The sequence below is a fragment of the Schistocerca americana genome, chromosome 8 (assembly GCF_021461395.2).
Source record: "Schistocerca americana isolate TAMUIC-IGC-003095 chromosome 8, iqSchAmer2.1, whole genome shotgun sequence".
Classification (NCBI taxonomy): Eukaryota; Metazoa; Arthropoda; class Insecta; order Orthoptera; family Acrididae; genus Schistocerca; species Schistocerca americana.
The window spans coordinates 357,662,818-357,677,344 of record NC_060126.1 but is presented as its reverse complement, the minus strand read 5'-3'; the positions used below and the strand labels follow the sequence as shown (position 1 = coordinate 357,677,344).

Sequence of the window (14,527 nt, the reverse complement as noted above, 5' to 3'; positions counted from 1 at the left end):
CAGTTCGTAGAAACTAACAGAAAGTCATCGAGTAAAACAGAAGTAATATCTGGTGCTCCCCAAGGAAGTGCTATAGGCCCCAGCTGCTCCTAATCTACATAAATGACATAGGAGGCAATCTGATGGATGTTTGTAGATGATGCTGTCATTTACCGTTCTGCAAAGTCATCAGATGATCAATTGAATCGCAAAATGTTTTGGACAAGATATTTGCATTGTGCCAAAAGTGGCAATCGACTCTAAATAATGAAAAGTGTGAAGTCATCCACATCAGTACTTAAAAGAAAACCACTGAATTTGTGGTTACACGATAAATCAACAAATCTAAACACTGTAGAATCAATTAAAATACTTAGGGATTACAGTTACGAATAATTTAAATTGGAACGATCACATAGATAATATTGTGGAGAAAACAAACCAAAGACTGCGATTTATTGGCAGAACTCTTAGAGAATGTAACGGGTCCACTAAACAGACTGCTTACACTACGCCTGTTCGCCCTCTTCTGGAGTACTCACGTGCGGTGTGGGATCCGCATCGGATGGCACTGACGGAGGACATTAAAATGTTCAAAGGAAGGTAGCTCTTTTGGTCTTATCGCGGAATAGGGGAGAGAGAGCCACGGACATGATACGTGAATTGGGGGGGGGGGGGGGGGGAGGGGGGGGGGCAATCATTAAAACAAAAGCTTTTTCCGTTGCGACATGACCTTCTCGTGAAATTTCAATCACAGACCTTCACGTCCGATTGCGAAAATATTCTTTTGGTGCCCACCTGCATAGGGAGAAATGATCATCATGATAAAATAAGAGTAATCAGAGCTCGCACGGTAAGATTTATGCTCTCGTTTTTCCCTCGCGCCGTTCGAGACTGCAACGGTAGCGAAATAGCTTAAAGGTGGTCCGATGAACCCTCAGCCAGGCACTTAATTGTGAATCGCAGAGTAATCTTGTAGATGTAGATGACGGAGTGCACTGCTATTCTGGTACAAACAATCATCGTTGCCGCGCGGGATTAGCCGAGCGGTCTCAGACGCTGCGGTCATGGACTGTGCGGCTGGTCCCGGCGGAAGTTCGAGTCCTCCCTCGGGCATGGGTGTGTGTGTTTGTCTTTAGGAAAATTTAGGTTAAGTAGTGTGTAAGATTAGGGACTGATGACCTTAGCAGTTAAGTCCCATAAGATTTCACACGCATTTCAATCATCGTTCCCGCACTGTTTCTCTACTGTACGCAGTGCACTATGCTTCCAAATGTGTTCTTGTCCTCCACATTTAGCGCTTTCCTAAGCACAATGAAGGGACTACAGCGTAACCATGAAAACCACCTCCTCCGTACTTGACCGTTGACATCACACATTATGTTCAAATGGCTCTGAGCACTATGGGACTCAACTGCTGTGATCATAAGTCCCCTAGAACTTAGAACTACTTAAACCTAACTAACCTAAGGACATCACACACATCCATGCCCGAGGCAGGATTCGAAACTGCGACCGTAGCGGTCGCGCAGTTCCAGACTGAAGCGCCTAGAGCCGCTCGGCCACACCGGCCGGCACACATTATGTCAGGTAACATTTACGTATTAGCCAAACCCAAAATGTTCCATCTGATAGCCACAGGGGATAACGTTATTCATCACTCGTTTCCGGTCATCCACTGTCCATTGGCGTCACTCGAGTGGCGGAAACATATGGACGCGCGCGGGGCACGCGCCTCGCCCCCTCACCCACCCCCCTTGAGGGGCCTCCCGCACTGCCACCCGCGCCGCCCCCGCCACTCAGTCCGTACGCTGTTCGTTCGTTTCTTTCGTCAGTCGGCTCGAATGAATCGTGTTATCGAATAGTTGTACTTTCCTACGCAGCACGCGCGTCAGCGTCATCGTATTTTATACGTTCCTGTCTGGCACATAGGAGGTTTTTCCGTATCCACCAGTCTTCACGCCTCCTCAAGCGTCGATTAAGAACTGACAGGAGAAATGTGTGGCTTATGATTAGCTGCTCCATCACCGTTCTTCATTCTTTCTGCTCCCTACCCACGATCATTGTGCTAACTGGACATCTAGTAGAACTCACAAGCGATCCCTTCCGCCTGTTTCGTGCAATTTTTTTTATAGCCACCTTCCTCAATGATCGAAGCTCCCTGTCCATCTGCACAAGAGATCTGGCTGATCTTAGTTTAGCTGAGGTTGTTCCTTTGTGTTCCCCCTTCATAGCTGAAACGCCCGCTAAACCCGCAGGGCAGAACAGGTGATTAGGATTGTGGAAAGGGCCAAATAAGGTTTGGGTCAGTTTCACCTTAAAATTTTGATTTATTGTAATTTAATAACACATTTACAACCAAAGCGGCACATAGCCGAACTTTTACAACTACGAGTTTCCAAAATGCAATTCTTTCACGGCTGAAGGCCTTCAAACAAGAAATTTTAAAAATCAACAAGATAAAAAATGCAGTTAAAATAGCAAATAATATGATTAAAATACTTGGAAGAGTAGCTGAACGGAATGGACAGTGTCTTGAAAGGAGGATATAAGATGAACATCAACAAAAGTAAAACGAGGATAATGGAATGTAGTCGAATTAAATCTGGTGATGCTGAGGGAATTAGATTAGGAAATGAGACACTTAAAGTAGTAACGGAGTTTTGCTATTTGGGGAGCAAAATAACTGATGATGGTCGAAGTAGAGAGGATATAAAATGTAGACTGGCAATAGCAAGGAAAGCGTTTCTGAAGAAGAGAAATTTGTTAACATCGAGCATAGATTTGTCAGGAAGTCGTTTCTGAAAGTATTTGTATGGAGTGCAGCCATGTATGGAAGAGAAACATGGACGGTAAATAGTTTGGACAAGAAGACAATAGAAGCTTTCGAAATGTGGTGCTACAGAAGAATGCTTAAGATTAGATGGGTGGATCACAAAACTAATGAGGAGGTATTGAATAGAATTGGTGAGAAGAGAAGTTTGTGGCACAACTTGACTAGAAGAAGGAATCGGTTGGTAGGACATGTTCTGAGGCATCAAGGGATTACCAATTTAGTATTGGTTGTTTTTGGGGAAGGAGACCAGACAGCGAGGTCATCGGTCTCATCGGATTAGGGAAGGACGGGGAAGGAAGTCGGCCGTGCCCTTTGAAAGGAACCATCCCGGCATTTGCCTGGAGCGATTTAGGGAAATCACGGAAAACCTAAATCAGGATGGCCGGACGCGGGATTGAACCGTCGTCCTCCCGAATGCGAGTCCAGTGTCTAACCACTGCGCCACCTCGCTCGGTCTCCAATTTAGTATTGGAGGGCAGCGTGGAGGGTAAAAATCGTAGAGGGAGACCTAGGTATGAATACACTAAGCAGATTCAGAAGGATGTAGGCTGCAGTACATGCTATGAGATGAAGCAGCTTGCACAGGATAGAGTAGCAAGGAGAGCTGCATCAAAGCAGTCTCAGGACTGATGACCACAACAACAACCACACAATTAAAACATGTTTTTGTTACAGCTAGGCTGAAAGCCTCAAGACAAAAGTGGATAGACAAACATAAACAAGACGCAATACAAAGGCCGAAGGCCCACAATAAAATTTTGATGATTTTAAAATAAATTAGCATAACCTTTCAAAGGCAGAAGGCCGCAAAGTTTTGCTTAAATGGTAGTTTTAAGAATAAGGTTCCAAGCGGCTGTGATAGGTTATAAACAGACAATTAAAAACCGGTGAGAAAACAGTAAAGGAAACGGTACTCAGAAGCCTCCAGGGAGGCCGGTCTGCCCTCGTTCACTTGGGTGAGACAGGTGGTGAGCCCAACTACACTTAATCCGTCGGAACCCAACCAGGGGTTAACTACGGACCGACCGACACCAATCAGTACCTGAGAACTCAAACACAAAAGGTTAGGAACGTGATTATCCACAATAAAATATGTATTAGCTGTGAAAACTACACACCATGTCGGGCAGCGACAACAGGTGAGGAATGGACGCTGCCTGAAATTACGTTAGTGGCCAGGGCAGGTAACCAGAACACTAACGGCCACAATGCAGAAAATTCTGCTGGTACACTTGAATTGTAGTCAACCAGTATAGTTAATTCCACCGCATGGCGGCTAAATTTCAGCAATAGAAACACTCGGTGTTGCTCACAGGAAAACCTCCCCAACAGCGAACCACCGAAACGAACCACACAACATGAATGCACGTGGCTTGGGTAGTTGAAACCACTACTCAACTTTGATGTCCTGGGTCGATGAATCACGAAGCTCGTAGCGATCAGACAGCTCCACACACGCTCCGACACTGCGCAGGGACCGCCAACGGACCCAGCCGATTGCACTGTGCGGAGATAACTTCCCTGGTCCGCAGCAACCGACCGACGACCCGCTGGTCCGTCAGCGACTGCTGCTCCGTGGCGACTGCACTGTTGGTGCGTCTCCCACTCACTTCCAGACACACGACGGCGGAAATACTGGCTCGGACCCAACCATGCAGAGGAAACACGCTCACTGGCTAAGAGACATCCCTGCACCAGGAAGGGATCGACCCAAGTTCCACAGGATGGTGATTGAAGGGGCCCAGAAGCGCTCGGAGAACCAGTTACCCGTCGCCCGACGTGACGACCGACCTGTCAGAGGCAGTACGCCGACAACTTTTAAAATAACTTGCCAAAGGAAATAACGGCAACTACACACACAATCTGACAAACACTTGCCCGAAGACCTGAACGATACCCAATAGTAACTAAGCACGCACGAAGACAAGTCGGGAGTCGATGCACACACACACAGCCGACTCATGAACGATCGGCGAGCCAAAACGCGTCGTCCGGTAGGACGACCGACCGACGATCCACCAAGACCGTGGCCCGGCTCTAGTGATGCGTGGGGGCAATGGTCGGGCGAGCCGTGTCGACACAGACCTCACTGCTCCAACCCGACTACACTAGTGCCACATTACAACTTCCCGATTGGCAGGTCCGGACTGCGCTCCAGACGCGCTCCAACTGACTGGCAGACCCGAACTCGCTTACGACAGACAACGACCGGGAAGTAACAGCAGTCGAGCAAAGATACTACGAGAGGGGATATATCGATACGCGCTGATAGCGCCAGTCACTGTCTGGCAAAGCAGCAACTCAGTGTCAGTAGTAATTTAAATTAACGTAGTGAGGTGGAAGTAGGTTAAAACCAGGGTGTAAAATACATTATGGTGGGAACACGAGCCACGCACGGCTCAATAGTCACATCATCAACAGACCCCTTTAGAAGGGTTGTGAAGGGTCCGTGACGTATTTGTTACTTAGGTGACATTCAGTGACTAGTCCACTTTCGAAGTCGCTGAGCTTTCCTGATCTTTGCATTCTGCTATGGCTGCTTCCCCGCTGACGACTCAGTATCTCCGCCTCCTTTTATACTGGCGGATCCGCTTCTCATGACATCTGCTGGTCAGTTCCGTGTTTAAATACGGATATCGGGATGTTTTTCACAAGATAGTGTAAATTACATAGACTAACAAATGGACATCTTGTGTTCTAAACCTCTCGGTATTTTGACGATATATGGTCTAGCACGACTCAACTACTGTTATCCGATAACATCGACTGAGATACTGAATCTCCGATCGACTGCGCGCTGAGTCATGTCTCGAACACTGTCGATCTGCTCTGCTTGCGCACCAGTCACCTTGCGCGGCGCGCTGTTAGTAAACACTTTCACAACCGCCCGTCCAGACGGATCTCACACATGGCCGTCTCGAGTGTCGCGCCGTAAGCGAGAACTGACTCGACAATAGCTGCAGCGGCGCCCCAGTCAGGCTATTCTGCGAATGTGGCAGCTTGCGCAAGGCAAGCACTGGGAGGCGGCGCCCCTGACTCGTGCGCAGCGCGTCCTTCAGGTCACGTGTTTGCGTCAGGGGGAGCGTCTACTTCGAGGCTAATCAGAATTCCCGTAACATTACAAAGAGCTTCTGTAACTGCAATAGACAGCCGATGGGAAAATTCTACAGTAACTTTAAATCTTTCGTTCGGTATGCAGTTGGTACGTACTACGTGATATCGATAGAGCTGAAAACATCTAGATCAGTACTTCGCTAGCCACTTGACGATGTGTGGTGGAGGGTATTTCTGGTACCATTATCTGATCCGTCTTCCCTTTTCTACTTGCGAGTGACGCTAGAAAAGAATGATTGTCGGTAAGCGTCTGCATTAACTCCAATTTCTCGAATTTTCTCCTTGTGGTCATTTCGCGAGACGTATGTGAGAGGAAGTAATATGTTGTCCGACTCTTGTCCGGAAATATTCTCTCCAAATTTTAGTAGGAAACCTCCCTGCGATGCACAACGCCTTTCTTCTAGCGTCTGCCGTTGAATGTTGTTGGGCATCTCTGTAACGCAGTCGCGTCTACTAAACGGTTCCGAGACGAAAACGCGTCGTTCCTCGTTGGACCCTCTCAACCTTTTCTATCAGTCCTACCTGGTAAGTGTCCCGGGTTTATAAACAATAATAAAGAATCTGTAGAACAGGCGCCTTGTAAGCCACTTCTTTAGTGGATGACTTTCATTTCTTTAAGATTCTTCCTATGTATCTCAGTCTGACATCTGCTTTTTCTTCTATTTCTTTTGTGTGCCATCATTACACATAAGGACGCTCTGAATAGTTACTCCTAGATATTTTACGGTTTCCGGCAGTTTCTCATCAAAGATGTAATTGTACAATAGTGGACTTCTTCTCCTATGTCTGCGCAAAATGTCACATTTATTTACGTTCACGGTGAACTGTCAGAGCCTGCGCCATTCTTCAATCCTCTACAGGTCACGCTGCAAATATTGTCTTCTGGCGTTGCTATTTTCTTATCGACAACCTCATCATCTGCGAATAGCCTTACATAGCTCCAGACATTTTCTAGATCATCATTTACAGACACTATAAACAGTAACGGTCCTACCACACTTCTCTGGGGTAAATCAGATTGTAACGTTTAGAGTATCACAAACTGTTTCTGTAAAACATTTAAGTGTCATAATGCTTGTTCATAGAGAGGACTTGGGTTCTAATTAAAATAGGTGCCATGCGTCAGTAAGTAGTATTAGAGTCTTTGACATCCCAACCAGATTTTACACTTAGGAGAAAGTAATAACTCTAAAAAGACAGGATATGACAGCAACGATGTTACATGTAAGAGCACGTGACGATGGCAATATGCCGAAATAGGCTCATCGTGAGTGATATAAAATATAAACAATTTACATAGTAGTGTAGCTGATTATTATTCATAATAATCATGTCATTAAAAGACATATTTTGCACTGCCGGCCCCAAAGAACAGAAGTTAAACATTTTCCCTTTGCGTGCAGTGACCTGTCCAGGAGCTTTCTTCAACATCACGAATTTTTTTGTTAAATATTCGGGCAGTTCATCTTATTTCGGACACCCTATAATGATGTCGTGTATTGCGTTCATTACCAGCTTAAATGTCTCCCTTCTTTTTTCAAAGTCGATCTTTCTTGTACTTGTCTGTCGTTGAAGGTCTTCTGATTTTTCAAGGTAATACTATTCCTGTGTTGAAAACTAAATTTCAGTGCAGCGCAGCTGTAAACGCATTCCAGTGCAACGCAGAGAACTAGCATGCATTGTCGTCTAGTCGCAACGTTTCAATGGATCTTCACCTGAAGATGACGGGTACACAATCCATTGAAACGTTGCGACTAGAAGACGACGCCACTCGGCTGACAACCCGTGAAGATTTCGTAGCTGAAATACGCCGAGAGAGCCTGCAATCGCATTTAATAGTAATTTCCAACCAAGCTGATTATTCCCTTTTTGTGCACAGTATTTCTAAGACCCTTCTAGTTGTCTTCATTGGGTGCCACCAGCTATGGTTTTAAATACGGTTTTTGTATGGGGCTCCACCCAGACTGGTAGCATACGTGAGGTCACTTACAAATAAAGAGACGGCTGACTCTGTCGCTGAAACGTAATGCGCAAAAGAGAGAACTTCAGCTAGTTTGGAAACCGTACTAGCATGCATTTTTTCTCTAACACAGTATCGCTCTGTGTGCTGTGACACACGGGTTGGCTGAGAGGATATGTACCATGCGTGCATAGTTGTATCTCGAGGATAGAATCCTTTGTCGGGCGTAGAATTTGAATAACGAGGCTCTGCACAAATGCAAATATAAACTCTGTAATGTCAAAATGCAGTGTAATTTTTCCCAAATACGGTGTTGTTTTTGCTAAATTTGGCGTTATTTTCTATTAAATTCGGTTTTATTTTCTGCCAAAGTCGGTATTACGTTTTTGCCTTACTTTTTGCCAAATATGATGTTATTTTTTGCCAAATTTATTGTTATTTTTTCCCAAGTTCGATGTACATTTTTGCTTGGTTGGGTGTTATTTTTGCCAAATTAGACATTCCTTTCTAGGCAAATTCGATTTTATTTTTTAGCAAGTTTACAGATACTTTTTAGTCAAATTCGGCGTTATTTTTTGCCGTATGTGGTGCCATTGTTTGCCATATTCGGTGGATTTTTTCGCCAAATTCGATGTTATCTTTTTGCCAAATTTGATGTCACTTATTTGGAAAACTCGACGTTACTTTTTATCCAAATTCTGTGTTAGTTTTTGCCAAATTCGATTATCATTTTTGCACAAATTCGGTATTTTTTCCAATTCATGTTTTCTGTAAAATTCAGTATTGTTTTCTCTAAATTCTGTGCTTTTTTGCCAAATGGCTCGTTAGTTTTGCATACTATTGTGCTATTTTTGTCACCACATCGAAGTACTTTAGGCGGAAAATGAACTATCCGTTTAAAACCGTGCGCAAACCTAAGCCTTCTGGAGCTTAGAAGTCAATACGCTGTTTTAACATTCAGTAACTTATCAGTTACGAGTATTAGTAAACTGCGGCCCTGAGGTTTATAACATTTTTATATGGCAGAATCAAACATATTGCGATATTTCGTAAAAATCGTAGATTTCGCGTTATTTCTCTAAAAACCGCTTATTTCCAGACATTTTTCGCGTTATCGTTTTTCGGAAATTATCTTGTCCCTTCCAATAAAACATAGGCTTGACTGATTTCGGGACTTTCGACAGCATGCTCCCTTCCTGAGGGTCTACTTCTGTTAATAAATGTGAATGAAGCAGAAAAAGTTTCCAACGCTTATCTTCCTTGTTTGTGCTCACAGTGTAACACGTGTGTGTCTGTGTGTGCAGGATGTACTGGGTCCATCGCGCGACGCAGGTGGCGCTGTTCGTGCTGCTGTGGCGGGTGCTCATGATGCGGTCCGAGGCGGCGCGCCAGTTGTGGCGAATGGCGTTCGCGCTCGTGCTTCGCCTCGCTCAGGCCGTGCCCGTCGTCGTCCGGCACCAGTGACCACTCGCGTGCCATCTATCGGCCGCGCGCCTCACCGTCGCCCCTCCAATGCCCTCTGCCGCCCGCCTCGCGAAATTGTCGGAGACAGAGGACAGTCTGGCCGTTGAGAGCGGCTCCCGACTCACACTTCGGGACTTCTGCGGACAACGTTTGCGTTCCTGAGAGATTGTTCGCCTTATTTGTGGTACTGGTGCCAATGTGAGCCCGTGAGGTTCCGGTTAAGTACGTTAAACTTCACACTACCACCTCCAACATCAATGAGCAATTGTAACATTGCCAGATACACAATATGAGACGAGACATTCACAGCTACTCTTCATCCTATATTCATAAAATTCCCACACATTTTAAAAATAATTAGAGCGATACATCAGAAACAATCTACCAAAAAAATTGAAACATCTTAAAATCCATTTTACTAATGTGCTACTTTTTGCTACTTTATGATTTTGACCAGGCTTGTTTGACCATCTGACAAGCGAGGAGTTTCAGATCGCACGAATGTAGACACAATAGTAAACACAGATGATATCATAAAGATAGGCTCTGATAACAACTGTTACACACCTATAGTCACATGGCATAGGGAATAAAAATGTTAAATCCTAGCACTACACAAGTAACTGCCTTCTTTCAAATATCATTTTCATTGTGATGTTTAAAGCTTTCCCGGCGTACTGATTGTTCCATAAAAACACGGGAGAACTGCTGGATATCGGTAACGTCCTGCCACGATATTTCGGCGCAGAGTCTTCTGGCCATCTTCAGGTGAGTGCCGAAATATCGTGGCAGGACGTTACTGATATCCGGCAGTTTTCCCGTGTTTTTGTGGAACAATCATTTTCATTTTTTCAAATATTTCGGAAGATACTGGCCGTGAGAGTTCACATGTTACAAGTGCGAGCACGCGAACTTGTTTTATTGGAACTGGAACGTTGACATGCAGTGCCTAAGGTGATCTTTTATTCACAGTATAATTCTCAATATTATAATACACATAACGGACATCCGCACTTCAGAAAAAATTTCACTGACGACAGCTGTTTAACTTTCTGTGGTTCTTTTTTCTGTCAGCAATGAGCAGAAACTGTCAGCAGAAAACCCATCTTCATATGGCCATTTCAGACGTCGTACGAGACTTAAACAGCCAACGTTCACAACGGTATTTTCCATTCATATTTTTTCCTGAACGCCTTTCTTGCTTAAAGACGCATATCAGGATCAGCAGTCATGCAACTCCAAGCAGATGAATGTCTCCCTCTCACTGGACACAGTAACCAACGCTGCAATCGTAACACGTGTTTTCATAGAGTGAAGAAGTCTTATTGCAGTCTAAGAGCTGCATTATGGATTTTGTATGGGGGCGTGGATTGTTTTTGGCACTGTTGGCTTAATTCAGTGTCATCGCCTCTCTATATATTCAAAAGGACTACGTAGAAATCGTTTCGATGTTATTTACAAACACATGTTTTATATTTTGTATAAGATGTTTTTATTGTACCTATTGTAAGTAATGCTAACTATGTTAAGAAAAAAAATGTAACTTAAATTTGTATCCACGTTTAATAAAACGATATATATTGTAAAAACTTACTTGTTGGGTTCTGTCAATGTAACACCTGTTTGTTTTGTGAATAACACTTTACAGCTTAAAAGAAACAGCTGGAGCACTGGAATTGTCAGACTCCTCAAAAGTACCTCCAGCAATGGAGAGAAAGCTCACAATCGGAAGCGCTACAGGCATTTTGAAGATATTTTGAATGGAAAGTATTGTTTGGTGACACGCTATTAGACTCATTTCTGATGTTCTTTAACAAATAACCGCCAGAGTTCTTTAATAGCCATAGTGTAACTGAAGGTGGTACTGTGTTACCTTTCTCCAACTTACGAACTGATTTGCTCAACCGATTTTAGGTGGATCTACGTTGTAGCATAGAAACCTAACTTCTTTTAGTCAAACTTTCCCCCACACGAACGATCGTCAGATGTCAAAGAGGCAATAAGTGATAGAAGAAGGCGTAGGAACGACGAGGAATCAAACGATGAATCTTTGAAGTTTGACAACCATCCACTTCTGTCCCCTGTACTTTATTGTAATTCTAGTTCCTTTTTATATATACAGATATGTCGCAGATAGCGAGGTTCACAAGTCCATGAATATTTCTGTAAGCTGCATTTACACTGTGACAAAAGTCATGGGATACCTCCTAATGTGTAGGACCTCCTTTCGATCCGCGTAGTGCAGCAACTCGGCAAGGCATGGACTCAATAAATCGTTGGAAGCTTCCTGCAGAAATATTGAGCCACGCTGTCTCCACAGACACCCATAATTACGAAAGTGTTACCGGTGCAGGACTTGTGCACGAACTGACCTCTCTCCCATTATGTCCCATAAATGTTCGATAGGATTCATGTCGGTGATCTGGGTGGCCAAATCGCTCGATCGACTTGTCCAGAATGTTCTTCATACAAATCGCGAACAGTTGTGGCCCAGTGACATGGCGCAATGTCATCCATAAAAAATCCATCCTTGACTGGGAACCTAAAGTTCATGAGTGGCTGCATATTGTCTCCAAGTAGCCGAGCATAGCCATTTCCGCGCAAAGACCGGTTCCTTTGTACCAGGGGACCCAGTCCATTCACATGTAAATATGACCCACAACATGTGGAGCCACCATCAGCATGCACACAGTACCTTGTTGACAATTTGGGTCCATGGTTTCATGGTGTCTTCGCCACACTCGAACCATACCATCGGCTCTTACAACAGAAGTAGGAACTCATCCAACTAGCCCATCGTCTTCCAGTCGTCTAGAGTACAACCGGCATGGTCACAAGCCCAGGAAAGGCTCTGCAGGCGATCTCGTGCAATTAGCAAGGCACTCGCATCGATCACTGCTGCCATGCCGGCCGGAGTGGCCGAGCGGTTCTAGGCGCTACAGTCTGCAACCGCGCGACCGCTGTGGTCGCAGGTTCGAATCCTGCCTCGGGCATGGATGTGTGTGATGTCCTTAGGTTAGTTAGGTTTAAGTAGTTCTAAGTTCTAGGGGACTGATGACCTCAGAAGTTAAGTCCCATAGTGCTCAGAGCCATTTTTGAACTGCTGCCATAGACCATTAACGCCAAATATGGCGGCACTGTCTTAACGGGTGCGTTCTCGCAAGTCTCACTTTGATTTCCTCGGATATATCACACAGTGTTGTTTTTCTGCTAGCACTAACAACTGTATGCAAACGCCGCTGCTCTCGGTCGTTAAGTGAACGCCGTCGGCCACTGTGTTGTCCGTGGGAGAGGTAATGCATTACATTTGGTATTCTCGGCACACTCTTGACGCAGTGGATCTCGAAATATTGAATTCCCCATCGATTTCCCAAATGGAAGTCCCATGTGACTAGCTCCAACTACCATTCCGCTTTCAGAGAGTGTTAATCCTCAACGTGCGGCCTTACTCACCTCAAAAACCTTTTCAGATGAATCACGTACGTACAAATGACAGCTCCCCCAATGCACTGCCTTTTTATACCCTGCGTACGCAATATCACCGCCATCTGTGTAAGTACATATTGCGATTCCATAGCTTCTGTCACCTCATTGCATATCAAATAAGAAACATTCATATAATTTATAACGTGAAATTAGGAAAGAATGGAAGTAACGGAAGTCATATAACCTAGCCCTGCTCACAATGATGACATGTGCCGCCTTAAGTGCCCGCATCTCGTGGTCGTGCGGTAGCGTTCTCGCTTCCCACGCCCGGGTTCCCGGGTTCGATTCCCGGCGGGGTCAGAGATTTTCTCTGCCTCGTGATGGCTGGGTGTTGTGTGCTGTCCTTAGGTTAGTTAGGTTTAAGTAGTTCTAAGTTCTAGGGGACTTATGACCACAGCAGTTGAGTCCCATAGTGCTCAGAGCCATTTGAACCGCCTTAAGTACACAAATGTCTCAGGATTACAGCCTATCTTCAAGTGTTCAAACTTTTGGTTACAAAATTTGTATTTTGCTTTAATTCCAGAAAATGTTGTCCCTTAGCTTACTTCTGAAATCTGACTTCTCATAGATTCCTGAATTGTGATTTTTAGGTTGTGTATGTTGTTTTGATTTGCAGTCCGAAGACTGGTTTGATGCAGCTCTCCACGCCAATCTGCACTGTGCGCGCATCTTCTTCTCCGAATAACTACTGCAACCCACATTCATTTGAGCTTGTTTACTGTCTCATCCCTTCGCCTCCCTCTACAGTTTTTAATACCCACACTTCCATCCAATAGCAGACTGACAATTTCTTGATGACTCAGAATGTGCCCTATCAATGTAGTCCTTTCTTATAGTCAAGTTGTGTCATAAATTTCTTTTCTTCCCAATTAGATCCAGTACCTCTTTATTTATTACGCAGTCTGCTCTATGTTCTTTTATACTACCACATTTCAAAAGCTTCTACAAGTACGAGCGGAGTTCAGTAAGTAATGCACCACATTTTTTTCCGAAAGCCGGTTGGTTTTACTTACGATTCTAATAAGTCATGTTGTCCTCTACTCTCTTGGCCGCAAAACACTATTTTTCAACATAATCTCCGTTCAATGAGACGGCCTTACGTCACCTTACTGGGAGTGCCTCTATGTCCGCATGTTACCACTCTGCTGGACTACTCTGGAGCTAAGGTCTTACTACATCGATAGTCTTCCTACCATCCACGTACTGCTTCCCGCGGAGTGCGTCCTTCATTGGACCAAACAGGTGAAAGACAGAAGGTGCGAGATCCGAGCTGGATGACGAAGAACAGTCCAAAGAAGTTTTGTGAGCTCCTACCGGGTGCCCAGACGTCAGTGATGCCTCGCGTTGCCATGGAAAAGAAGAAGTTCGTTTGCATTTTTTGTATCGGTGAAGAGGCTGAAATCGTTTCTTCAGTTTCCTGAGGGGAGCACAATACACTTCCGAGTTGACCATTACCTCGTTCGGTTCTCTGCCCTCAAAGAACCATCAGACAAGATCAACCACAGAGCGATGTGGCGCAGTGGATAGTACACTGATTCTCTGCGCTCAAAGAACTAACAGACAAGATCAACCACCCATCGAGCTGGCGCACTGGTTAGCACACTGGACTCGCATTCGGAAGGATGACGGTTTAAACCCGAGTCTGGCCATCCCGATTTAGGTTTTCCGTGATTTCCCTAAATGGCTTA

General features: G+C 44.8%; 1 protein-coding gene across 2 annotated transcripts in view; it reads left to right on the top strand.

Annotated features, from left to right (window-relative positions):
- Positions 1 to 10,920, top strand: part of LOC124544760 (putative fatty acyl-CoA reductase CG5065) — a 202,263-nt gene extending 191,343 nt beyond the window's left edge. For both annotated transcript variants that reach the window (XM_047123436.1, XM_047123435.1), the window contains exon 9: positions 9,194 to 10,920. In XM_047123436.1, coding sequence (XP_046979392.1) covers positions 9,194 to 9,353 — 160 coding nt within the window. In that variant the 3' untranslated portion in view covers positions 9,354 to 10,920. The remainder of the gene's footprint in view (positions 1 to 9,193) is intronic.
- The last annotated feature ends 3,607 nt before the right edge of the window (positions 10,921 to 14,527 follow it).